This window comes from Nelumbo nucifera, chromosome 2 (assembly GCF_055504915.1).
Source record: "Nelumbo nucifera cultivar China Antique chromosome 2, China Antique-T2T, whole genome shotgun sequence".
NCBI classification, from domain to species: Eukaryota; Viridiplantae; Streptophyta; class Magnoliopsida; order Proteales; family Nelumbonaceae; genus Nelumbo; species Nelumbo nucifera.
Window position 1 is genome coordinate 21,145,510 of NC_142650.1, and position 27,806 is coordinate 21,173,315.

The window sequence follows — 27,806 nt, forward strand, 5'->3', positions numbered from 1 at the left end:
CTCAAACTCAATTGAAACCAAACCGAACCAAACTTTTCCCAAACCGTGAAAAAGAGGCAAATATGGCTTTCCAAACCGTCTAACTGATGAATTGATTCCGATAATTCCCTTGTCTATATCAATGGCATGCATATATAACCACTGTTCCAACTCTGGCTGTGGACTTTTGTTGAGGTTACTCTGGTAGTAGTGGTCATCAGCCACTGGTTTTATTCTCTGAAAAGAAATGAATGTGGGGTGAGACCGTGAGAACCGACTCCCTTGCTGCAAATTTGCAACGTGGCAGAGGTTGAAGTTGAACTCGTGAATTTCTTTTGTCCCACGAAAATCTATCGCCTCACTCTTTCTTATTAAATGCTCCTTCCTATATAACCAATTATCAATATATGATGGATGGTGATGGCTTTCAAAAACAAAAATAGCGATGGTGATGGAATAGACTTTAGCCCTGCTGCCATGCACTAGAATTGGTGTAAATATTTAACATTTTTATTTTTGAAAATCTTTTGAACCCATCAAATTTCTCTTTCTTGGGTTTTCTTTTTCTTTCTTTCTTTCTTTTTTTTTTTTTTATGAGTGGTTGTAGTTTTGCAAGAAGAGATATGAAGATGTAGATGGCATGTCTATTCCTTTAGAACTTGTTAGAGATTGATAACATATTCATGGACCTTGCCTAATAGTTTACGCCCTGTTTGTTTGCCAGAATTTAATGGGGGTAAATTGGTCACAATCCCTGTATCAATTATTTGGGTGATTGACTTGGAAGGTGGGTAATCAACTTATCTGCGCTAAAATAATGACTCCTCCCTTTTGCCTTTCCTTTTATCTGAGTAATTTGTAGCACAAGAACGTTGGAATCTATTTTATTCAGGTAAGTTTTATCTAGGAAATGCTTGCCCAAGTAAATTCACGTACCTATGTAAGTCAAAACCAATGAGGCCTTATGCTTTTATGTTGAACATTTCTTTCACATAGAATTGGAATATGTTTGATCAAATGGTCTATTATTCGATTCTCGCCGCTCCTATTATAATTAATTAAGTTATAGCACAAGATATAAGTGGGTCTATGATTATTCATGCTTCAAGTCCAATAAGCTTTTACATAAGATGGTGATGGAGAGCTTTAACCTTTATTTTTAATTATAAAATTCTTTCTCAATTTTCTCATCGCTGTGCTTGACATGAACATCCCAATTTGATTTATAATTTAAATATTTTCATTTACTTTGTCCTAAAAGAGGAAAAAAAGAAAAAAAAAATGAATTCATCATACATAAATAAAGCCGAAAAAAGAATTAAATATTGCTGAGTTTGGATTATATGAGCCCATTTAAAAGTCATGTCTGCAATTATTTGTTTTACGTATTATAAATTTATAATAATTAAGCATTACCACGGAGGCAGACATCGATCTCTTATGGGCTTTATTTTTGTAGGCCCACAGGTAGGACCACTCATTGAATGAATCCACATTAATGTTAAGAATCCCTACGTCACAATTTCAAAAGAAACAAAACTCTAGTCGATGGAGACAAATAAAAAGAATAGGTCACTCACGGCTTAGAGAAATAAAAGGTTGGAGACTGGATCTACTCCTCACAAATGGGGCGCCTCACAGGCACCTCACACACACATCTCCCATACTTTCTAGTATTTATTGGTTATTATTCATAGGAAATGTTTCTAATGCACGATGGATCTGCTCACAGGATGTGCCTGTGAGCAGATCCTGTCACAAAAAATTAGGTCAATGTAGTGCTGATTTGCTGTCGTCCTCTTCTGTCTTCTTCGCTTTTCATTTTAGATTCCATTCATTGATGTTCCACCGTTGTCATAGTATTGAGATGATACAACAAAATCAAAACCTTTGATTTATTGAAGACCTTCATTTGCTCATTTATCCAAATCTTGAAAAAGGGCAACACTACACATAAGTGAGATATAAATAGGAATTGTGGGGATTTTTAAGGCATAGGGGACCATGGTTGCCACCCCTGGTCCCAAGTGTCCCGTGGATACAAAAAAAAAAAGGCATAAGGCTTTAGTTTGGATTCAATCTAGAAATAATAGCTGAAATTTAGCTTCACTCATAGGCCATATGTTTGAGTTAAGTTCACCTTGAACTTTACAATGAGCCAAGCTTTATATAAAAACATTAAAATTATACATATAACAATTATTTCTTACTACCATTCAAACATTTATTTCTTACTACCATTCAAACATGTATATTGGGCTCAAACTCAATTCAAAATTCAATTTGGACCAAGCTTTTTTCACGAGCTGATCTTAAATGGCTCATGAATAGATTGATTCATGTCCACCTTTAGGTGTTGCGATGCTGCGATGCACACCAACTTCAAGCTTGGGTCTAGTTTGGTTGGTAGTTTTTGAATTGATCTGACTCAACCATAGCCAATGGACTTCAAAAGTTTGATACTGATTTCACTCTAAATCTGGTTATCTCAAGTTTGGATGTTAGAACTTACACCCAATTAATAATCAGATGAGATACAAATTTAATCCCATTCGATCTAATTAAAATTATTATTTTATGTATATAAGCAGTATCCATATGTTATGTATAATTATATAAAATTTATAATTAATAAATTTAATATTTAATATTTATATATATTAATATACATATATAAATTAAAAATAATTAGGTTTTCTTAAAACTTTTTTAATTTTGCAAGTATTTTAAACCTAATAAAATAATTGCGAATTAAACACAATCCAACATAATAAATAGATATGAATGTGGATATATATTTCAAAATTAGATAAGAATATTAACATAAAAGTTTTATAATTGGATGTAGAAACAGATATAGATGCGGATGCAGTTAGATCCGATCCGAATATGCTTACTTTTACATCCTTACACCATACTGGACCCCAAATGCCACTTTAAATAATACAGCTGCATCATCAGCACAGCACATGTGAGGACGGTGTGAGGTTGCATTGGGAATATCACCATGGGAGATGTTCCCAATACAAGGTGATAGTGTTCTGTAGTTAGGGATGTGGGAGCAGGTTGTAGGTAACAAGATCGGGCGTAATTTGCTTGACACATGCAATGACGTAATCTACGATGGGGTTGCTTTGATCAATCAATTATTATCATTTTATATTTTTCTTCCCTTTATATATTTAATCCTTTTGATTCATTGGGGCTACAACCAATGGTTTTACAGTTGGGAATCGGGATTTGGGATCACTTATTAGACACTTTGTGGGAATTGCCTCGATCTACACCATTTACATCCAAGGGGACCATTGAATGTTTGTAGGTTGAGGCGCACCCAATGTTTCCCCCTCCACAAGGTCAGCACTCGGCAGTCAAGTCCCCCCCACCCCCCCCTCTTGGTGGGACCCACGTCCTCGTATATAAGCTCTATATGTTGTCCAAACTCTAGTGTCGTTTCTCTGTTTCTACCTCGCCGGAATAATGCTCGCTGGAAGCCTATAAGATTCCGGATTTTTCCATGAACCAATTTGGCTCGCTCATCGTGTTTTTCTTCTTCTTCTTCTTGTTTTGCGATGTCCAAGCCCAAAACGGAACGCGAGCGGATGCATCACCGCCAGATGCTGTCTCAGCGTTCCATCCCAGCCTTGCTGTCGTCGTTGGGATCCTCTCCGCCATGCTCTCACTGACGTTTCTTTTTATCGCTTACGCGAAATTCTTTCTAAAGGGTGAGGATTCCAGTGCAGTGGATCAGGATGACGACGAAGACGACCTCGATCACCGCCAGCACCGAGGGCTATTTCGAACAAGGTCCAGGTTCTCTGGAATCGATAAAACCGTAATCGAATCGCTTCCATTCTTCAGATTTTCATCCCTCAAGGGGTTCAAGGAAGGCCTCGAATGCGTCGTCTGTCTGTCGAAATTCGAAGATACCGAGATACTTCGGTTGCTTCCCAAGTGTAAACATGCGTTTCATATCGAATGTGTGGACAAGTGGCTCGAGAACCACTCGACCTGCCCACTGTGCAGACACAAGGTTGATCCCGAGGACCTTACTCTTTTCACATATTCCAATAGTTTGAGATTATTGGGAGGCCCGCCAGAGCTGATGGAGGATCCTAATGTCGAGCTCTTCGTCTGCATAGAGCAAGACAATCAAGGGTCGTCCAGGTTCAGCGTCGGAAGCAGCTTGCGGAAGATAGATAGTGATAAGAAGGACAACGAGTTGCCGCTGCAAGTAGGAGGAAATGCCGATGATGGTGTTGTGGGTGGTGAGGATGATCGTAAGCCGTTGCATGATAAGTTCAAGCATAAGATCATCGTCTCCGACGTCGTCTTCAAGAACAGATGGAGTGATGTCAGTTCCTCCGACCTGATGTTCTTGAATTCAGAGATGCTTAGCCTCATGTCGAGCAACCGATTCTCTTCTTTTCTCTCCCCGAATAGTCAACGATTCATGGCCGCACCGTCAGCTTTCGAAGATGGGTCTCCGAAAACTGAGCATATAATCGAAATCAAGGAGGATATGGAGAGGAAGAGATTGCTGGAGAGTGAGATCATCAGTAGAATTAGCACAAGCCATTCAGTGTCCGACACATCTGAGCTTCCTTCCACTTTGGATCCCGAAGCCAATATTACGTCGAGGTTCTTGAATAATCCATCTGAGAAGAGATCAATGTCGGAGATAATAAACCTCTCCAGGTTTAAGAATAGAACCAAAGAATCATCCGTCGTTGGAAACAATGAAAAAGAGGAGAGGAGGAGACGGCTTTGGATTCCCATTGCGAGACGGACAGTCCAGTGGTTTGCCAGTAGAGAAAGGTCGTCGCAACAGCAATCTGATCAATATAACACAAGATCGACAGCCTTCGAAATTATGAAGTTCCAGAAATAAAATTCTCATTCTGTAAATGGTGGGTTTGCTATTTTTCAGCAGCCATTGACGTGTGCTTCGAAGTCCGTCGAGCGCCGCGATGGTGATTTCACTTTCACACTTAACAAGATGGTGAGTCGGAAATTCGGTTAGGGAGAAATAACAAACACAGACTTAATTAATATCATGTAGTAGTACTGTTCAGTCAAATACATAAATGGAAGTATATGATTTTCATTTGGTTCATTCTTTCATTTCGTCAGGTTAAACTGCTTCATCTTTCATTCATTCATGGAGTATATTCTCTTTCTTTTTTCAGACGGCTGTAGTTGTGGTTGGGCTTCATTTCCAAATAATCAAGTAAAAGAGATTGATTTATACATACGACCCAGATCATTATTTTCATCAACTTAACAAAATATTAGGTAAAATTAGATAAACAATTCATCGCGTATATCATTATTTGTTGTGTTACTGCATAAATTCTCTTCTCTTCCATGTGTTTGTGCTTGATGGACAATTAATTAATTGTATTTAAAAATAAACGAACATGTGATTTTTCCAAGAATTATCCTCTAGGAGATCCAACGAATCAAGCAGATAGAATCCCACTCACACGATGAACTTAACTCACAGCCTCACAGGATAAATGATAAGTACAAGACACTCGCTCACTACAAGTTTTTCTGTCTTAGGTGATGTTTCGAATTGTTTTGGTATCATTTATGCGATGTATACTGATTTTTGAGAAATATATTCTGAGTCATTATTTGGTACTGATTTTCTAGGGCCGATCATTTTTGTATTAGAGTTATTATTCAATGCCTGGATGTTATCTCATCCTCAAAAATTCAACATCAACTAGAAATCATGAAATCATAAAAAATAAAAAATGGTAATCCCCAAAAATGGTTGATTTCAATAAATCAATTTTTGGCCGATTTCCTTAAAATCACCAAAATCAACCAATTAAACAGAAATTTCAACGCCAATTCCTCCCAATGATATGGCTGTGATTTTCAAGAAATCATCAACGATGCCAAACATCACCTTAAAAGCAGGCTATTTTAATCTTCTCGATGCTTCATCAACCCATAGGGCTAGGGGTGGACTCGAGCCAAGCTGAGCCAAATAGTACAAGGCTCGAGCTCGGCTCGCCAAGGTAGTATAAGGCTCGAGCTCGAGCTCGAGCTAGAACCTTGAGTTCAAGCTCGGCTCGAGTAAAAAACTCATAAGCTTGAGCTCGGCTCGGCTCGGCTCGAGCTTGATTTGAGAAAAAAATGTTTTATAAAAATAAAAAATTATATATAAAAAATATTTGATATTTGATATTTAAAAAATTAAGAATTATAATATTTTTATTATATATATTATTTTCTATAATTTTATCCTCACGATCCGAGCTCTATTAGGCTCAAGCTCGACTCGTTTATTAATCGAGCCTATAAATTGGGCTCGAACTCGGCTTGAAGCTCGGTTGAAATCGAGCCGAGCCAAGCTTTTCACAAGTAGAGCTCGATTTGAGAAAAAAATGTTTTACAAAAATAAAAAAAATATATACATATATAAATATTTTTGATTTGATATTTTAAAAATTAAGAATTATAATATTTTTATTATATATATTATTTTCTATAATTTTATTATACATATTCGAACTCGGCTCGCGAGCCTCACGAGCCGAGCTCTATAAGGCTCGAGCTCGACTCGTTTATTAATTGAGCTTGTAAATTGGGCTCGAGTTTGGCACGAAGCTCGGTTGAATCCGAGCCGATTCGAGCTTTTCACGAGTCAAGCTCGAGTAGCTCGCGAAGAGCTTGGCTCGTGGCCATCCCTACATATGGCTAGTAAGTCATCAAATCAAATTATTTGAATCCAAATAAGATCTTGTAGGAGTTGGATTTAGATACCTCCCTCGATCTTAATAAATCAGTAGAGGTGTATCGGTTTAGTCCTTTTTGTAATTTCAGTTATATATACATTTATTACATATATTATTCATTAAAAAATTAGGTCCCTTAAACTTGTAAATAGGTGAATCAAATACTCAAAGATACGATATAATACACCATCATTAACAGACTGAATTCGAATATACCCAATCTGATCTACCATGACTCAATCCAGTCCATTAGTTATGAAATATTATATATGATATTATAATATTATATGTATATTCTATATATATTGTATTTTATTTATATAATATATAAAATATAGAATATAATATTATTTGATTGGTCAAAATTCTTTACATACTATATCTTTCCCACATCATAGATTTTCCCATATATTATTTTTATTATATCATCAAGTGTTTTTTTTTATTATAAGTCAAATTGAATCAGATTCGAGTTGGATATCCCATAAGATAGTTGAATTCAAATTCGAACCGCATAATTTTAAAAATCCGTGTTAGACAGTTTTATGCCCTTAGCTCCAATCAGAATGATGTACCTTATAAATTTATTGTAAATGAATAAAGTATATATTTGATTTATGTTCCTGTGGTGTGTTTCTGTGTAATACCCTTAAACTGGACACTTATGAGACTCGTGTTAGTTTAGAATGTTCACAGCCTTTGGATAAGTCTGGGGAGATTTATCCTGCCAAGACTAACACTGGTGTGCTGCCAAATGTTAGGGTGGCCTGTCTCAGCCGCCAGGGTGAGACCCAAGGCACATGCAGTGTAGGATTAATTGAATTTTTGAACTGGACCAGATTTCCAGTATTGCCCTGGACCTTGGAGATTGATGGGCAAAACTGGAAAGTTACACCTGACCCTTAGACTCGATTATGATACTGCACTAGGTGTCGGATTGGGCTGTCTTTGATATGCCAATCAGTGAGATCCTTAGCGGGGGTCAAAACTTGGGTATGTTGGGACAGTCCGAGAATTCATCTGAGTGGGTGATCATAGTGACAGGATCAGCCCCTTTGTTGGACAAAGGTAATGATCAGGGATGCACTATCTCTGATGGAAACCAAGACTGTCGACAACCGATTTCAATCGTTGAGATTTGTTTTGCAAAATATATTTTATATGAGATATAAAAGTATATATATTACGGTTTCTAAACGTTTGCAAAAGGTTTTAAATCCCGGGATCCATGCGGGTAGAGAGTGCAACACTGTTCTTTGCAGCCGAGGGAGAGGTCATCTCTTATCGGACAGTGTTTGATCATTATGGGCTGAGAGGTTAAGTGTAAGGTCATTGAGGGTAATACCTGATGGGCTAATCTTGCATTTGCCCACAGTCCCTGGGTGTTACAAGGTGGCTTGGCCCAGGGACCACTTAGGGTAAGTGTTGGGCCCATAGAGCCCATGTGATGGGTTTTAGGGGGTGCACTGTCCATAATAGTGTATTCGGTCAGGCCTTGTAATGAAGGCTGGGCTGAACCCATGTGGCTGATGTGTAGATCAATGTTTGGGTCGCACACCTTACAAGGAAGCCCAACTAGGTAGCAGTTTGGAAGGCTAAGTGAGCACATATCCTTATTGGGCCTAAAGCCCATTTCGAACTGTGTTGATTTGATCAGTTAAATGAGGGGCGGATTCTGAGATTAGATTAGCAGATTTAGAAACCTCCTATTGGGATTAGGAAAGAGCTGATCTAATCTGCAAATAAGATAAGGGTTTACCCTTATCACTTAAAGGGAATTCTGATCCAAATATGATTTGGATCAACAACTCCTAATGGGATTAAGAGCTGATCCCTTTAAGCTTATAAAAGGAGGAGGGGGCGATAGCCTTTGAAGATATTCATATTCACATTCTCTTCAGAGCTGAAATCACAGAAGAAAGAATTCAGCACGTCTGCGAAAATTCTTTCTTGCCGCCTCCTTCCTGTTGCCGCCATATCTGCCAGTTCGATCTCCTATTCTCAGTGGGAGTGATCAAGATTAGATCTTGATAACAGTTCTTTGTTAAAGGACTGATTGGAAGTTGTGCTCACGTGCCGTCCAACTGATTTTTGCGAAGGATCTGGTTCTTTTGAAGAATGTTGCTGATTCTGCTCCATCTTACACTGTGCCATATTCAGTGGACGCAGTCTTTGGTTCCTTCCTTGGGCGTGAACACCTCCATTGGGAGATATTGTTTCTCCGTATCAGGTATATCCCTCTCATAATATTTTTGTTCAGATCTGGTTCGGTTCTTGATTCAATATTGAGCATTGAAAAATGTTTTTTCTAAAATAGGGAATACAATTCCCAGTAGGATGGAAAGAAATATTTTGAAATTCGCCCATTCTATTCTGCAAGATTCGGGCATCCATACGATGGATCTCTCATCATTTCAATCCGATGGATCCTTATCAGTTTTGGATCAATCAAATTTTTTATCAAATTGGATTGGATATGCCCTTTATTGAATCTGATCCCATCCTTGCCCCTGTCAACTCAAGGTTGTATCCCCATAGACCCATTTCCGAACTTGTCTAAAATCTCAACCTAGTTTCTTTATAGAATGGAACTGAACGACCCAACGATATTCACTGAAGCAAGTAACAGGTCAACAGCTCCCACACTCTATGGGGAGTTTAGATCTGCTCTTCACAGAGCGCATCTCACATCGATCTCATAGCATATCCTAGCTGCACATTGAAAACATCTCCCGTACTTATATTTATTATTTATGGGTTGGATGTAGCTGTGAGGAGCAAATCCAAATACGTCGATGGGTTATTGGGATCTGAACCTAATTCTTGATAAGCATAATTTGCTTAGAGGAATAAAAGTCCAGAGATAACTGATTACTACCCAATGGAGTTGACATTTGAGTAGGCTAGTTGAGCAAGAACCTGTTGTAAAGAAAGAGATTGGCTTGGTCAGTGCAATGTCCGTTTGAACAGCCTTTACAGTCTTTTTGCATTGGGAACGTTGCAAGAGACTGTTGGAGCAGTATGAGCACGGACTTGCACTGACCGAAATTGAACTCGTCGTAAATATGTTAAGGGGTGGGTCTTGCCTGCAGGCTGCAGCAGCCATGGTCAACCCCCAACTCGATTAGCTTACTTCAGTTTTAATAAGAGAGAAGCTGGTAAAGCAAATGGCGTAAGAAGTGAGCCTTCTCTCGCTGTCTTTAGTGGAAGAGTCGGGCATGAATCATGTAATTTGAGACTGAACTGTGTAATAAGTAAAACCAAATCCGCCAGTCCTCACTCTTCATGCATCTCAAGAAATTTTCATGTAATTAATTAGTCTAAAAACTAATCGAGAGAGTTATTATGTTAATGGCAATTATTATTCTAATATTGGATTGGAGGCCCACCAGACCAGATATCCACTTGTTAAATTTGTCTCTGCTATTTGTCTTATCTATATCACTGTTTTTGTATCTGTTTGGTTGGTGATGAGTTGTTGTCCATGTCGCAATATATTACTTGTTTGGTAATTGATATTTTATGGTACTTCGTCATCCAATTAACAAACTCTCGTCATATCTCGTATTCCAACTAAAACGGCCCCCCAACTAAATCCCATGGATATGACCCAATATCCAAGGTATGGAGTCACAATTGTTGTTTCATTATTTGCACGGAAGACAGAATCTTACGTCATGTTTGGAGTGCTTAAAAATAAGTATTTATTCAAAACAATTGTTTATTTAAGTTATTAAGTACTTATTGGTATTTTGAAAATAAGTATTTATTTTAAAAATATGGGCTTATTTTTTAAGTCCAAATTTTCAGCTTTTTTTAAGTGTTTATGTAATAAATATTTATTCAATTTATTTTTCTTCCAATTAAAATCATCACTAGTTGAATTTTAAAATACCACTTATAAAATTATCTCTATTTAAATTTTATAAAAGTACTTTTGTGAAAGCATTTTTATAAAAATACTTTCATAAAAGTGTTTTTATAAAAGTGCTTTCAAAGGGTATATTTTGAAAATTTGAAAAAATAAAGGACAAAATAGTCACAAATGTTTATTAGAGAAAAAGACTACCAAACACCCAATATAAAATTAGTGCTTATTTTAAAAAATAAGCACTTGAAAAAATGAAGGACAAAATAGTCACAAATGTTTATTAGAGAAAAAGACTACCAAACACCCAATATAAAATTAGTGCTTATTTTAAAAAATAAGCACTTGAAAAAGTTGGGTGCCAAATACAAATAAGTGCTTATTTGAATAAGCACTCCCAAACATGACCTTAAACTCACATGAATGAGATCAGATCTTCTCCTCAGAGAACACACCTTACACTAATCTCACAGTGCCTCGCATTTGTGCGTTGAAAACATCTCCTGTACATGATGTTATCATTCATGAGAAGATATTCCCAACGCATGGCTGTGATGCACTGTGAAGATGGTGTGAGGCGTGCTCTATGAGGAATAGATCCGAACTCCACATGACTAAGGGGCCTTTGGTTAACAGCTTAAATGTTGCTTGTTGAAATGAAAACTGCTTTGTATTAGATTTTATGGGGACTTTATATATAGTCCTTAGTAATAATTTTAAATATTTTATTATATAATTATTTTATCCATTAAATGGTAAAGCAATAAGTCGTTCAGTTTGTCAACTTCAGATGTAGTGGCTTTGAAGCTCTGGTTCAGCTACTTTGGGAGTGAGCTGAAGATTCAGATAATTAAGCTGCTTTAGCTACTTTAGAGCACTCCAGATACGTTATTGAAAGAGGTTGAAGTAGGCATCCCTTCAATGGTTGACTGAGACTGACATGCCATTTGGGCTCTGCAAAATTTTCACCACTATATTTTCATGTGGGGCCCACTTTGAGAAAGCCAAAAGCTGCTGCACTTCATCCCTCCCAATCGGGTAGTTTGAGTAGGGCTGTCAATGAACTCTAATAGTGATTTGGGTCAAGGTTCAAAGTATCGACATAGGCCGATATGTTGATATGACATATCAACTTGTATTGGTATTTTTTTAGGTCTTATTTATTTTTTTTGAAATCGGTTTAGAGGAATCGATCTAAGGCCCGACTACCTTCTAAACTAGTGTCTAACCTGATACAACCCCTAGAGGGGCATATCGGGAAACCATCGGCACGATACGTATCAATCGATATGGGCTGATATTTATTGATACTTTGAACCTTAATTTGGATTTTAGAACTTGTAGATTTTACCCTATCCAAATAAAAATTATTATTATTATATATAAAATATAATTATATTATACAATTATATAAGTTTTATAATTGATAAATTTAATACTTTATATTTATATATACTTATTATACATAAGTTAAAAGTAATTAATTATTGTAAAACTTTTTTTTTGACATTTTGAGAACAATATGGTGGATGGGGATTAAATCCAAATCGATACCTTCCAAAGATTTGATAATTGGATCGAATCGATGTAGATGTAGTTGATCTCATCCAAATCTAATCTAATTACTAGTGTTTTTGAGTCATCGTTGACCTGGATGGTCAGACCTTTCGGCCTAGGAAGTGTTTAAGCAATCGGTTATGTTTCACCCTTAACCTAGCTCTTGACCAAAAACTGTTGACTTGGTCACCGACCCATTGACCCAAGCGGTTGAACTGTTGACCCGTACAATGCAGACAACGGTTTTTGATCACTTTTTATTTTAATAATTATTATTATTATTTTTTTATTTTTAAGTTAGAACAGGTCATCCGTTCGAACCAGACGATCGCACCACTAACCCAAAAACCGGTGGTCAAATTAGTTCTTTAAAACCTTGCTAATTACTGCCCTAACTAATGGTGGCTTTTATGGATGATGTGGTTTATTTTGATTGGCTCAAACCAGCCTAAGTGTTCAAGCAATCGGTTATGTTTCACCCTTAACCTAGCCCTTGACCAAAAACTGTTGACTTGATTAGCGACCCATTGACCCAAGCAGTTGAACTGTCGACCCGTACAATGCAGACAACAGTTTTTGATCACTTTTTATTTTAATTATTATTATTTTTTTATTTTTAAGTTAGAACAGGTCATCCGTTTGAACCAGACGGTTGCACCACTAACCCGAAAAGCGGTGGTCAAATTAGTTCTTTAAAACCTTGCTAATTACTACCCTAACTAACGATGGCTTTTATGAATGATGTGGTTTATTTTGATTGGCTCAAACCAGCCTAAGTGTTCAAGCAATCGGTTATCTTTCACCCTTAACCTAGCCCTTGACAAAAAACTGTTGACTTGATCAGTGATTCATTGACCCAAGCGGTTGAACTGTCGACCCGTACAATGCAGACAACGGTTTTTGATCACTTTTTATTTTAATTATTATTTTTTTTATTTTTAAGTTAGAACAGGTCATCCGTTCGAACCAGACGGTTGCACCACTAACCCGAAAAGCGGTGGTCAAATTAGTTCTTTAAAACCTTGCTAATTAATGCCCTAACTAACGGTGGCTTTTATGGATGATGTGGTTTATTTTGATTGGCTCAAACCAGCCTAAGTTGTTCAGTTTGGGTATTGCCAATCCTGCTGAATGGCGATACAGTGATACTGTACCATTGTTATTAAGGGTTAGTTTGGAAGGAATATAAATACAAATTTATTCAATATAAACATATACAAAATAATACAAAAATACAAGGTTTTGCACTCTGTATATTTGTATTTGTACTCCTTTCAAACTGAGCCTTAAACTCAAGGAATATAAATACAATTATGTAGAGTGCAAAATATTATATTTTGTATGTAATTATATTGTACATATTCTTATTTGTACTTTTTACAAACTGAGCCTACGTAAGACGGTTAACTTTTCCTTCATATCAAACACAATCTAAAATAACATTGTTCGATGAGAGCCTATACGTGATTAAGGGTGTTAATGGACCGGTTTTGAATTGGACCCCATCCAGTCTAAAATCAATTTAGACGGATTGGACGGACCAACAAGACATTGGATTGGACCAATCTGGTCCAAAATATTTATTAGATTGGTTTGGATCTAGCCTGTTCGTAACAAATTTATATTGGATTGGGTTGGATTAAGCGAATATCTAGTTCATTGATATAAGATAAGAATATATATGTCAATGAACTGGGTTTGGGTTGAAACCAATCTAAATCAAAATAAATTTGAATAGATTAGACAGTCCATACATTGAATTGGACCGATCCAAATTGGTCTAAAACATTCAGTGGATTGAATTGGACCTGATCCATTTATAATGGACTCACATTTGACTGGATCGAATTGGATCAAATCCATTCCAATTGACACCCCTATACTTGATCAGTCGAAGTTCGTCTTTGTATTTAACGTACATTGAGAGGAAGCTAGCTTGCTATTAATCCTAGAAAGGATACATGCCCTCACTTTCAGAGCTCTACCCTTCTTCCTGAAACGTAGCTCATCATCCACACGACTGACTACTCATGCTATTCTGAGGACTACTTCCTTTTTTCTTTCTCTCATCCTGCAATTCCAGCTTTCTCAGACGGTGCCTCGCCAGCATCAGCCCTAGACCAACAACAAAGGTGGACATTAGACAGCCTGCTCCAATTGATATCAAGGCCAGGAATGAATCGGCATCAGCCCTCCGGTCTCTTCCTCCTCTTCTTTCTTCTTCAGTCACATGGATTTAGATTAGATTCGACTAACAGACCAATATAGAGTTCATGCTTAACCACTAACAGAGATTATGAAAAGTTCACCGGGGTTGTCATCGTGTGAACTGTTCTGTTCAAATGGTCGCCACCGTCCAGTGCCGTAGTTCACAGTTCACAGTTCAGGAGGAGGGTAAAAGGGTTCACAGTCCGCCACCCTCCAACTTCTTCTTCAAAAGCTAACCGGTTGAGGAAGAAAGAGACATGTCGTTGGTTTTGGAACTCAACCAGATCTTAATAAAATTGAAATACCTATTAGAAAAAAATGAAATATCATTTGGAGTATAAGACTGCCGTTAGTATGGACTCCCGTAAGTTTTACAATTAAAAGGGTTTAGGCTGCGTGGAGGTTTTTTATTGGTTTGGACTAGCAAGAAGCTGGTCCAAGAGACTAGCAGATGCGGATTCACCAACACCCATCTAGTCCCCTTGCCACGTGGCAAGATCACCCATTTGGCTGCTATATATGCTGCAGCCATGAATGACACGGACACCCACATCGCTTTGTGGGCCACCACCAGCAGTTTCACCGTTGATTTCCGTCTGAACGGGATGTTGCTCACTAGGACGATGACAATGCCGAGGGACGAGAACAATGCCACATTGTTGCGAGTTCGGATCGTCTGTCCCCTAGGGACAGCCATCCAATACTTTTCGACCACGTTATATTCGCCCACTTACTTCGAATCTAACGGAAAATATATGCTAACGGGCGGTGTGGACTTGAGTATTTATCAAATTTGTTTAACCCATAGGACTTTCTCTCTTTTCATTCCATCAATCCCAAATCCCACCGCCGAGAGTTCTCTTCTTCTCCCTCCCCTCTCCACCCACGACCCCTTCACCGCCGCCGAGAGTTATTTTCATTCCATCTAGCCGCTGCAAGTCTCTCTCCCCACCGATATGCTGCGCCGCGACGCGAATCGCAATCCTCTCCCGCCGCTGCAACCCTCTCCGGTGCTGTACTCTGGCCACTTCAAGAACCCTCTTTGCCGCTATAACCCTTGCCTGTGCAACTCTCGTGGTTCTTGTTCCGAATAGATTCGACGACTAAAAACTGAAAAGGAAGATTCAGTAATCGAATGTAGAGATGGCAAAGATTAAACCTTGTATTTGCTCTGTAGATATTAATTTGTATTTGTACTCTTCCCAAACAGAGCCTTTTTAATAATTTCTGAGTTTACGGGCGTTTCTTCTTAGAGAGAGTAAGCAATCAGATTTAGGAATCTCATAAATTTATTCACTTGATATCCATTTGTGTTTGATCAGATCTTGAGAATATATAGAAAAAGACTTTCCATTAATCCTAAGTCTGAGCCATACACATACAGAATAAATTTTAACTACCAACCATTCAAAGCACTCACATCCGAAGAAGTTGCAGGAAAAATGAAAGAATGGTAAGCCCTACCTTTCACCACTAATATAGAGTGCGTAGCTACATGTGATTCAAGCTTCCAACTAACAAGAGCTTATTCCAAGATGAAATTTGAACCAAGTTGCACCAACATAACGATATGATATATTTTGTTGATGATAGAACTCATCATGATTTTGAGTACTACGCAAAAATGCATGTTGCATGATCTCTATCTATCGTTCAATATGAACAGAAAGAGAAAGTTCTAATTTCTAAACTGAGGTAAGCTCTTTATCTTCTGCACATGATGTCTTTTTTCCTTTTTTTTTTCTTTTCATATTTTATCTCTTGTCATATACTACACTGTGATCGATCAGTTAGATCTTATCCGAATATATATGCCCGATGGATCGACTTCATTCCTTGGGAAGCTCGTGACGAAGAACCCAGGAATTTTGTACTTGAACTTTTCAGTACTAAAGAAGACCATTCAATAGGCAAGAAAGCTGGAATTATTAGATGAAACTAGTTGGCTACTTCCCAGAACCCAATGTTTAATTTAATGGTGTTCAGATCTCTGCAGGCTTGGTAATTAGATGGTTTGAATGATGAAGGACCACGAGAGTTGTAGCGGCGGCGAAGAGGGTTTTTGAAGTGGTCGGAGTATAGCATCGTAGAGGGTTGCAGCGGTGGGAGAGGGTTGCAATTCGCGTCGCGATGTAGCGTGTCCTGGGGAGAGAGAAGAAGAGAGAGAGAAAGCAGCTCAGATGCAATGGAAAGAACTATCGGCGGCGGAATTTGGGAACGATGGAATGAAAAGAGAGGAGGTCCGAAGCATTAAACAAATTTGATAAATACTTAAGTCCACACCGTCCGTTAGCATACATTTTCCGTTAGTTTCGAAGTGAGTGGGCGAACATGACGTGGTCGAAAAGTATTGGATGGGACAGACGATCCGAACTCCATTGTTGCAGAGCAGGTATACCTTGAAAGGGATTTCCTTTGCCTTTGTTGCCTTCCCATATTGATCATGGACACCGTCGGGAAGGTTTACTCCACCGGAAAATGCCACCGCCGCTATTAAAACGGCCACCACCGTTATGGTGTTCCGAACGTTGCGTAGGCTCTCATTGTGCAGCTCTAGTTGCTTTTCTCGGGATAATGGATTGGTGACGCCGCCCGCGATGCAAATTCGCAGGAGAATCCAAACTCTTCTTCGACCATGAAGATGCTCCGCTGAAGCTATTCTGGTGAGATATCCCCGAGTTGTCATTGGCGACACGCTGTACCTCTGGCGATCCTGGTGGCAATTGATAGCATCTTTTACCGCCAGCACATCTTGTAATGTAGGTATAAGCGCCAGAGCACCAGAGTTTCTGTTACCAGTGGACTCAACGACATCAAGAGCCGTGAATCCCTTGTGGTTAAGAGCATTTATGTCAATGCTTGTCTTAGTGACTAGATACGTAACCATCTGGTATCCGACCCGAGCCATTGAATAAACAAATTAAGGAAACCAAAGTCTTTAGTTACGATTTGTCTGGGCTTAAACTCAATACAGACCAATTAACCATGGAAGAGAACTTACTGCTTTTAGTTTTCCAGCCAGAAGCAATGTGTAAAATGGTGTTTCCGTCGTTGTCCGGCAAGTTTACAAGGTCGGTGATGTCGAGGATCTCCACCAAGTACCTGATCGCCTCGTACTGGTTATTCTTGACGCCCAGATGTAAAACTGTTTCGTTAGCATCTTGGCCTATTCCAGGCTTGTGAAAAGGATTTCGTCAATGACATTGAGGGTCTGTTTGGTTAGCTGTCGGAATGAGAATGGAATCGGAATCAAAATCCTTTGAAATTGGAATGTCTATTCCTATAATTTGTTTGGTTCAGACAGGAATGAAAATGAGAATTAAAATAAGTAGGAATGAGATTTCATTCCAAGGGAGGGGCAGGGAATGGCCATTCCCTCAAATAGGGAAATGCCATTCTAGTAAAAATGAAAATGAAATTCTGATTTTGTCCAATCAAACAGTTGGAATCGAAATGGACCATTCCAATTCCGATTCCAATTCTGAACCCCTATTCCTACGAACCAACCAAACGGGGCCTAACTCTTCCTTTGATTGCAGTTTGCAGCGGAATGGGAGGCCTTCTTCCCTCCTTGTCTTGCAAGGATGAGAGGTCAGGGTGAAGCTTTAAAAGCTCTATGGTTACCTCTAAATGACCTTTGCTGCATGGTGCAAAGGAGAACATCCATGTAAATCCCTTTTGCATGCAAAAAATCAGGGCGTACATTTAGTATTTCCTTTACAAATCTCTGCAGCCATGTAGTGATACAATAATAACGGCCTGTTTGTTGTATTGGTATACCCTGCGGGGGTAAATTGGTTAAACAGTTAATTGACTATATCCTGCGTTTTTTACAATGCTATATTGGATCTGGTAAGCGAATTTTTCATAGAGTATGAAAAACCCGGATAACCAATACCCTCTTGGAGGATGGATAAGTTTGCATATCTACCCTTTGAAAGTTCTGTTCCCCTCCTTTACCCAAATAAGTGAAAACAAACGGGGTGTAAGAGATAATTAAAAAATAGTTTATGTTTGTTGGACTATATATGGGCCCCTTTACGTACAATAATTCTGGGCCCAACAAGGGGGGAGGGGGGGAAGCTTTAAAATGGGCCTAAGCACTGGTCCATACATTCTTTGAAAGTTTGAATTAAAGACCCGTATCACTAGCAAGTCAAATGGTGATAGAAGATGAAACATGTTAGAGCAAGTACCCTTTAGCCCTTATATGAGGATTAAGGAGATAAGAGTTGTTCCTCCACTTACCTACATGCCCCGCTGATGCTGCAACGTGAAGGGAAGTAGTTGTTGTTCCTCCATCCTCTTCCAGCAATAGCAGCCATCTGTAACTCAACAGATGCTCCACTACACTGAGCTGCCCATGGCTACAGGGCACAGAGAGCACGCTCTCGCCATCGCCGTTCAGCCGGCCGGGCAGCAACCCAAGGTTCCGTCTCCAACAGCAGCCCTATCAAATTAACGTGTCCTTTACGACATGCTTCGTACAATGGGGTTTCGCCCTTCTCGTTCTCTTCCCACACCATCTTCGGCCCTAGCTTGATGATCTCCGAAGCCAGCTCCAGACGTCCGAACCTAGCCGCTATGTGTAAACATTGTTCTATAGGGTTCATGTCTTTGGGTGGGCAGTGAAGCTTACTGAAAAATGAAGTATGAAACCAAAGTGCAGCTTGACAATTTTTTAGAAACTCTCTCTCTCTCTCTCTGTGCGTGTATGACGACATGCCTGACCTCAAAGCGTAGTTTGTCGTCTTCGTTTGCATGATTCAGTAAAATTTCAGTCGAACAGGACCAACGACCAAACCAGCCCAAGCTTGCAAAGACCCTTAATCCTGTCCAGAGAAGGTTTAACTAAAGTATGACGGTATGACCCACCAAATCTAACTGCCTGCATTTTTTCAAGAAATAAACCTTCTTCATGTTTAAATGAAGTTGTCTTTTTGTACGGTTTGGGTAGTTGAAACTTGGAAAGGAAAATGAACGCTTTTCTCCTTGCTTCCAAGGAGTCCAATCATTGATGCGTCCTGATTCCCTCAATAAATACTCTATTGTTACAAAATAAAATATTTCAAGTCTCCAATTAATATAATTATATTCCATCATCATCATAATTGAATAATGTGAATTTAACATTCAATGAATAATGAATCCTCATCATGCTTTTTAGTTTATATTTTGTTGTCTTCTAAGCTGAATTACAACGTTACAACAAAGTCTACTAAACGCTTCAACCAAGTCTATGCCATTGAAAATGGAGAAATAATGAGTAATATATTTAGGGTTCGTTTAGTTTACATCAAAATCAAAATCAGATTGGTTTTTGATGAGGGTGGATTTGGTCCTCCAATGACATTGTGATACATGACACCTCAGAACAAGTAGGTGATACCCAGAATCACTTAGGCAACAACTTGCCAAGTTGATGGTGTCCAACTTTGTGGTCTGGCCCAGGCGCCGACTTGGCACATGCACTGACCTGGCGACCTGTGAGTCGTGCTCGTCGACAAATTCGACATGCATACCCCACGATCCTTGGAGGATGGCCCTCGTTCCGGAAGATGGTCAACGTGCATGGCAATTACCTCCAAGGATCTCGGATCAGTTAGACATGACCTCCCAGAGATCTCGGGGGCGGTACGTGAGCAAGGCCTATATAAAGGCACCAACCCTAGTGACAGTAGGGGGGCAAGTGAGAAGCAAGTAAGTCTCTAAAGAGCAACGAAACTCATCAATCCAGCTCATCACCTAGGCAGCCCGACACCTCACAGGCAGTTCACCACTTTGTCAGCTCGACACCTCATAGGCAGCTCGACACTATAATTAGCTCGCCACCTAGCCTGCCCAGCTCGACTCAGCTCGGTAGCCAAAGTTCTCCACTTCGGCCTGAGTCATCGGCCACTTGGAAGCAGACCAAATGACGAGGTACTACAAAAAATTGATTCTTCAGGTTCAATTTTAAAAATATAGCCACGATTCGGTTAATTAAACTATATACGAGTACCCTACCCAAAGCCAACCTACTGTTCGACACATTATTCACTAACTGTATATAGTGGTCTGTGATGAGGGCGGATTTGGCCCTCCAATGACATTGTGACACATGACACCTCAAAACAACTAGGTGACACCCAAAACCACTTAGGCAACAACTTGCCAAGTTTATGGTGTCCAACTTGGTGGCTTGGCCCAGGCGCCGACTTGGCACATGCGCCGACCTAGCGACCTACGAGACGTGCTCGCCGACAAATTCGGCATGCATACCCCACGATCCTTGGAGGTTGGTCCTCATTCCGGAAGATGGTCAACGTGCATGGTAGTTACCTCCGAGGATCTCGGACTAGTTAGACACGACCTCCCAGAGATCTCGGGGGCGGTACGTGACCAAGGCCTATATAAAGGCACCAACCCCAATGACAACAGGGGGGCAAGTGAGAAGCAAGCAAGTAAGCAAGTTCTAGCTCTCAGACTTTGTGATTTTTAGCTTGCAGTCTTCTATGAGAGTACTGACTTAAGCATCGAAGCGACCTCGTCGGGTTAGCTACCTCGGGTCCTCTGACATTTTCCTTGCAGGTCTTTAAAGAGCAACGAAGCTCATCAATCCAGCTCGCCACCTAGGCATCTCGACACTTCACAAGCAGCTCGACACTTGGTCAGCTCGGCACCTCACAGGCAGCTCGCCACTTGGTCAGCTTGGCACCTCATAGGCAGCTCGACACTATAGTCAGCTCGCCACCTAGCCTACCCAACTCGACTCAGCTCGGTAGCCAAAGTTCTCCACTTCGGCCTGAGTCATCGACCAGTTGGAAGCAGACCAAATGACGAGGTACTACAAAAAATTGATTCTTCAATTTCTACTAAATTTCTAATAGTATATAGTTCAGACAGGAATTGGAATGAAAATTAAAATCAACTGGAATGGGACATTATTCACAAGGAAGGGGAAGAGAATGGCCATTCCTTCAAATGAGGGAATGGCATTCTAGGGGAATGGAATTCCGATTATCCCAACCAAACAGTTAAAATCGGAATGGCCCATTTGAATTCCAAACCCCTATTCCCGCAAACCAAACTGGTTAAAGTGCCAAAAATGTATTGTAAATTATAATTATTGGTTTTATAGGCTAATAATACCATGGGCTTTTTGTGTGCGCCAGCCTTCAACGAAAGGTCCATGACTTAATTTGACTCTTGCTAAACAACCAAATTAGGCCCAACAAGTAATAAAACAAGATCGTTAATAGTCTTTTAAAAAATTTCCAGAAATGCGGTGCCAAAAATTCTGTAAGAAAGTGATTTTCTGTTCGTGATTTTTTGATATTATCAATTGATAATTTATTTAGGGCAAAAGACTTAAACCTCCCTTGAGGTTTCCGATAAGTAATTATACCTCCCCTTTTTTTGTCGTAGGACTTGAACCTCCCTTGTAATAAAACACCGTTAAGTTTGATGAAATAGATGAAAAGACTTTTTCACCCTCTGTCATTTTTCAAATTTTCAAAGGGAACAACCAATCAAAAGCTGTATTCTTTTTGAGGCCACGGTAAGGCTCGTTCAAATTAACCACGGAATGATTAGAGAACACAATTCCTTCTTGACCATATTGTTTTGAACACTGTAGTGACAGAATCAGTTTAGAGAGAGAGAGAGAGAGGCAAACAGGGAGAAAGAGAACCTCTATCATGCTGCCTAAAGAAAAAAGCTAAACCAAATGAAGAAGCATATCAACGTAATGACATATCTTTGAGAATTAGCTTTTGTTCCATCTATTTTATGGATAAATATAATCAGATAATTTCCCCTTTTAGTTTCACCGATCTCGAAATGATAAACTTGTGGCAAGGGTGTTAAATGGACCGGTTATGGATGGATTCAATGGACCAACAAGACATATTGGATTGGATTGCACCTGGTCCGGTCATAATAAATTTATATTGGATTGGGTTGGGTTATGCCAATATCTGGTCTATTGATATAAAATAATAATATAGGTGTCAATGAAATGGGTTTGGGTTAAAACCAATCTAAATTAAAATGAATTTGAATAGATTGGACGGTCCAAACATTGAATTGGACCGATCCTAAATATTCATTGGATTGGATTGGCCCTGGTCCATTTTGTAATGGACTTACATTGGACTGAATCGGATTGAACCAATTCCAGTCCAATTGACACCTCATAAGTCATAACTTGCCTGTACATCTAAAGATTTGTTTTCTTTACTCTTGCCTAGGAATTACGAGATCAAATCAGACCCCCACAAGATTTCCCTCCACAACGTTACACAGAACATCCCTGCCGTGTATTAGGAACATCTCCCGATGATAATACAAAAAATGATGATGTCATCATCAGTAGACCTGTTCATGGGCTGGCCTGGCCCCCGGGCCAAAAAGCCCAGCCCGCATAAAATTCGAGCCGAGCTCGGGCTTTGCCAAAATAGCTTAGCCCGAGCCCGACCCGACCTGACCTATAGTTAAACCTAAGTAAAAGCCCTATGTGATGTCCATTTGAATAAATTTTTTGATTTAAGAAGGTTGTTGATTAACTTGTAGCCCCATTGTTCATTTAAATAGGAGAAAAACATCTGAATTAAAATAGATAATGTCCATTTGAATAGGAAAAAAATCGAATTTCTTTTATTAGGTCAGGCTTTGGGCTCGGGCTTCGGGCTTTTTATCAGGGCTGGCTCGAGCCCAAGTTGTAAGCCCGTTGGTGGGGCCGGGCTCGGGCTCGGGCTCGGGTCGGGCCTAACATTTTTCTATTAATAAAGAGTAAAAGCCCGGCCCGAGCCTGGCCCATAAACAGGTCTAATCATCAGGAGATGTTCCCAATACATGGCGGGGATGTTCTGTGGGACGTTGTGGGGGGCAATCTCGTGAGGAGCTGATTTGAACTCATGAATTACAAATTCGTCCAGCATAAACTTGTGCAATTATGGATGGCAGAAAGTCTTTTTCAGCTTTCCCTCTTCTCAAAAAACGTTCCCTACATATCTACCGATATACATGTGCTTTATTTTCTTCTTCCATTTCCTATTATCAAGAGGGAGATCGGATCTGCTCCTCATATAGGGCGCCTCACATCAACCTCACACACACATCTTATCATGCATTATGAACATTTCTTATACTTATAAATTATTATTCACGGGAAATATTCCCAACGCACAGTAGATGTACTTGTAAAGCGCCCCTTTCGAGCTTTTGCTGGAAATAGGGCTGTAATTAAAAGACTGGCCAGTGTCTCAAACTTAGGAAGTACTAAGCCCATATTTGGTCCTGTTAGAAAATTTAAAATACATCGATCTTTACTTTATTTTTTTTCCTTCTTTAGCCCTAGTTTGTTTGCAATTTCATTTGTAATGGTGAAAAACCATAAAAAGTGCAAATGAATTGAATACAAATATTCATTCATTTTTATTTTTATTTTTACTCTGTTTTGTTTGTTTGCAGGTGCCAATTAAGTGAAACAAAAACCTAAATGAAATAAAGCAAAATCCAAAGCAAAAGTGAATTAGAATTTAAGCATTTTCAGTTGTAACCACATACATTATACTAACACAAACGAAATTGTATTGTAAACAAACAGAGGCTTAAATGATGCAAATATGATAAATGAAAATTTCATACCATAAAAAAGCTTATTAAAAATAAAATCTAAATAAGGAAAAATCCGGAGATATATATTATTAATGAATAAAAACTTACTAAAAACCGCATTTAACCGCTTAAGCTTTTAAATTGAACGATTTTTTGAGATGGTATCAGATATTTTTTCACGGTCTTGGCTTTATACCATGCGTTTTTTTTTTTTTTTTTGTGGATAGAAAAAGCAGAAGTTTTTCGGTGCCACCATATTTGAACTTGTTTTGAAATCAGGCCACTAATAATTGAGGCCTCAAAATGTTGAAAATCCTTCAATTTCTGGAAGGTGGGGACATGAAAATGTATCTCTAATATGATCTATGGCTAGCTGGACATGTACCCTTTTGAATATTTGTCTTCTACCCCAACTCCATCAGGATGGAGCCAGAAACTAAGATCATGAGAATCACCTAAAGCAACTCTTGATGTTGACTTCTTTCTTTATAATAATAATAATAATAATAATAATAATAATAATAATTATTAATTATTATTATTATTATTATTATTATTATTTACAGGGAGATAACTATAAAATCTGAAAAGAAAGGATGATGCTCAGGAAAAACAAAATATGTGCCAATGAAGATTTCATAGAAATATAGACACAAAAGTTAAGCAGAAAGGGAGAGGATGAAAAGATTTTATTGCCACGAGGAGATAGAAGACAAGAGCTAGCATTTTGGGCCAATAAATTGCCAGGAATCTCATATTTAGGGGAAAAGGACCTCAACTAAATGGGTCCCATAAATTGAAGCAATCTTAGATTTTTATTATATGCAGTTCTAGGGAGCGTTATTCAATGTGAATTGTTTTTCAAAATTCTGATTTGAAAACAATCAGTTCTTAAAATAGGAACATATAACATATGCTCTTGTTTGTATATGTTGTTCTTGTTTTCAAAACTGATGAAACAAAAAATATGTTTTTAAATTTTTAATTCATAAAATATGTTTTCATCTAATTATTTAATATTATGATTCACAAATTAACAGCAAATATGACTTTAAATAGAATGGATTGATGTAATCGATTTCATGTAGTTGAGATAAAGCATGAATGATGATAATAATTATATTATAAAACTTGTTTTATTTTTGAAAATTATAATTTTGATGATTTCAAAAAACATGTATCAAATAAAAGCACTTAGAGTTTGCTTTTCAACTGATTTGACAATTTCAAAAACAAAAACAGGATGTTATCGTCAGTAAGTTAGGAGGGCCCCAGACAGCAAATATGGGTGCAGTAGCCCCACAGCCCATGTCATCCCAACAAAGAAAAAGTGGGGAAATGGGCAGCCTGGATGGATGGGCCAGAAGGAGAGATGGTTCTGAGCATGAGACAGAAACCACAGAATAACCTTGTTAAGTTTAATCAGGGACTCGGGCCAATTAGTGTAGAGTGTACCATCTATTGACTATTGTAAGGTCCGTCCGTTCACTCCCCCTTTAATTTACCAGTGCATCATAGTCATTATTTGCATATTCCAAAATATACAGACACCAGTACTAGCATCAATTTTGCAAGCTAAGAGTTGGCCCACAAGAAAAGAAAATGAAAAAAGATGTCCACCCAAAACAAGCACAGATGATGCAAGAGAAAGTGGGAAATCAAGAAAATCAAATGATCACAAGAGGATGGCTCACAGCTGCACTGCACGATGCACATCACTAGTTTTCATCCACTGTCGTTGAACTTGAAAACCAACATTTACTACACAAGGCTTTACAGCTACGTACAGGCCAAAATGAAAGCAGCAGATCACTACTGATCACAAAGAATAAAAGGAATAGAAGAGCAGAAGCTTCTAATCCTTCTATTATTACAAATTAAGACAATGGATTGGAACAGCAAGAATTGATTTCAATCTTGTAACTCAATCAAATTGGATTTAGAATTCGCTACTGGAGATAGGAGCATGGTCAGTGCTCATGAACACATTGCCATAGATGAGGCCGGCCAAGCCTCCGCCAATGAGGGGACCAACCCAGTAGATCCAGTTGCCCTTGAAGTCTCCGCTCGCCACGGCGGGGCCGAAGGATCGAGCAGGGTTCATGGAGCCACCAGAGAAGGGCCCGGCTGCCAAGATGTTGGCACCCACGATGAACCCAATGGCGATAGGGGCGATGATGCCCAAGGAGCCCTTCTTAGGGTCGGCAGCCGTGGCGTAAACCGTGTAGACCAGAGCGAAGGTGATCACAATCTCGAAAACAACACCTTCAAAGGCTCCAACTCCCGCTGCAACACCGTGGGTGGGAATTGTCTGGAAATAAAAACAGGTGGGTCAGATATTCAGATGGCTTCTCTAAGAACAATTAATTAATCCACGTTCAATCTCTCTCTCTCTCTCTCTCTCTCTCTCTGTTTATGTTTTAATCTTACCAAGCCTCCTGTGACTGCCTTGAGGAGGAAGCATGCTACAATGGCTCCAACAAGCTGAGCAATCCAGTAGAAGATTCCTGTGAGGATGGTAATCTGGCCACCGAGAGCCAGCCCGAATGTCACAGCTGGGTTAACATGGCCACCGGAGATGTTAGCGCCAACTGAGACGGCAACAAAGAGGGCGAACCCATGACAGACAGCGATGGCTACAAGTCCAGCAGGGTCGAGGGCGGAGTTTGATGTTAACTTGTCTGCAATTATACACAAGAAGCCACTTCAGTTGCTATTTTTCTTTCTACCAAACTAACTTAATTTTACGTACTTTTAGCAACGAATATATTTAATTAATTATTGACCAAACCCCCTTCCCCCACAAATAACAAAACAAAAGAATAGACAAACAAACAAAGGGAAAGCGTGGATGGATGATATGAAGAACTTCGGCTACAGTTTTGAACCCTAGAGTTGGAGCAAGCCCATGATCACAGACATCGGAAGCTGTAAAAGTACTGTGCAGAAAGTGCAACTTCATACCCTAAACAGCCACAATTTACTCATTGGAACCCAAATATTTAACCCATGATCAGCATGGTTAAGTCCATCTGTCCCTATATATAGTTATTAGGAGACATGAAGATCATCTATCACAAACACTTAAAAGCTCCTGACCACCAATGAATGAAGATAAACAGATTCTTTTGTTTGGGGGGTGGAGAAAAGCACTAACTGTAAGCTATGGCGGAGCCAACTCCAGCGAAGACAAACAGTAAGGTGGAGATGAACTCAGCAAGGTAGGCCTTGAGGGAGCCTACGCTAAAGGAGTCATCAAAGCGCCCGAAAGCGATTCCGGCCATCTCTAAACTCTAGAATGACAGAAAAGAGAGAGAGATAGAGAGATAGAGAGGGCTTGATCACACACATACACACAAGTCTCCAATGGAAAGATGTACATATATATATATATACACACAGAAGTAAGTGAATATAATATAATAATTCAAAAACCAAGTCATAAGAATCACTTGATAGTGGATGAGGAATATGACGTGGATAAAAATCATCTATGTGCATACAATCAGATTGAACAAAGCAAGCCTAGCTGTCATTAACATGGGTGCAGAGGAATTGTCGCGAAGCTCATTAATAATGCGTCCATGTGACCGACCGCTGTTTGGTTTCAAAAAAATAGGGGGAGAGGCCCATATGTGAGGCAAATTATGATAAGGAAAAGGATGGGTGATCGACGCATGACTTTGTTTGGGGCAGTAATTGCACCGACCATGTTTCAAGGACGACCCATTCATCGTTTGGGTGGATTTTTGATTTTTTCTAATTTAGTGGATAGGATTAGCTGGTGGGTTAATGTAAATTAATGGGTTTTTTTTAGCAATATGGGTCTATTTCTTAACATT

At 39.1% G+C, this 27,806-nt stretch overlaps 1 protein-coding gene and 2 pseudogenes across 3 annotated transcripts; 1 reads left to right on the forward strand and 2 right to left on the reverse strand.

The window, feature by feature from the left end:
- Nucleotides 1-3,419: 3,419 nt before the first annotated feature.
- LOC104595130 (putative RING-H2 finger protein ATL12 pseudogene) lies at nucleotides 3,420-5,095 on the forward strand (annotated as a pseudogene). Its single transcript, XR_016081968.1, has one exon. The product of XR_016081968.1 is annotated as a putative RING-H2 finger protein ATL12 pseudogene (transcript).
- A 10,992-nt stretch (nucleotides 5,096-16,087) lies between these two features.
- On the reverse strand, nucleotides 16,088-18,689 carry LOC104595425 (uncharacterized; annotated as a pseudogene). Its single transcript, XR_016082435.1, has 4 exons — nucleotides 18,613-18,689; nucleotides 17,872-18,004; nucleotides 17,366-17,587; nucleotides 16,088-17,251 (listed from the first exon to the last, which is right to left on the reverse strand). The product of XR_016082435.1 is annotated as an uncharacterized LOC104595425 (transcript).
- Nucleotides 18,690-25,673: 6,984 nt separating this feature from the next.
- LOC104595131 (aquaporin TIP2-1) lies at nucleotides 25,674-27,335 on the reverse strand. The gene is made up of 3 exons (XM_010255726.3): nucleotides 27,122-27,335; nucleotides 26,395-26,645; nucleotides 25,674-26,275 (listed from the first exon to the last, which is right to left on the reverse strand). Exons 1-3 carry the CDS (start codon nucleotides 27,246-27,248, stop codon nucleotides 25,904-25,906), a joined length of 750 nt encoding a protein of 249 aa, XP_010254028.1. The 5' UTR covers nucleotides 27,249-27,335; the 3' UTR covers nucleotides 25,674-25,903.
- Nucleotides 27,336-27,806: the final 471 nt, after the last annotated feature.

Excerpts from the sequence above, each read along its gene's own strand:
- LOC104595131 (XM_010255726.3), bottom strand. The coding sequence starts at position 27,248 with ATGGCCGGAATCGCTTTCGGGCGCTTTGATGACTCCTTTAGCGTAGGC. Across the intron at positions 26,646-27,121 it reads TGGCTCCGCCATAGCTTACA|ACAAGTTAACATCAAACTCC; the intron begins GTTAGTGCTTTT and ends GTATAATTGCAG. Across the intron at positions 26,276-26,394 it reads AGGCAGTCACAGGAGGCTTG|ACAATTCCCACCCACGGTGT; the intron begins GTAAGATTAAAA and ends TTTTATTTCCAG.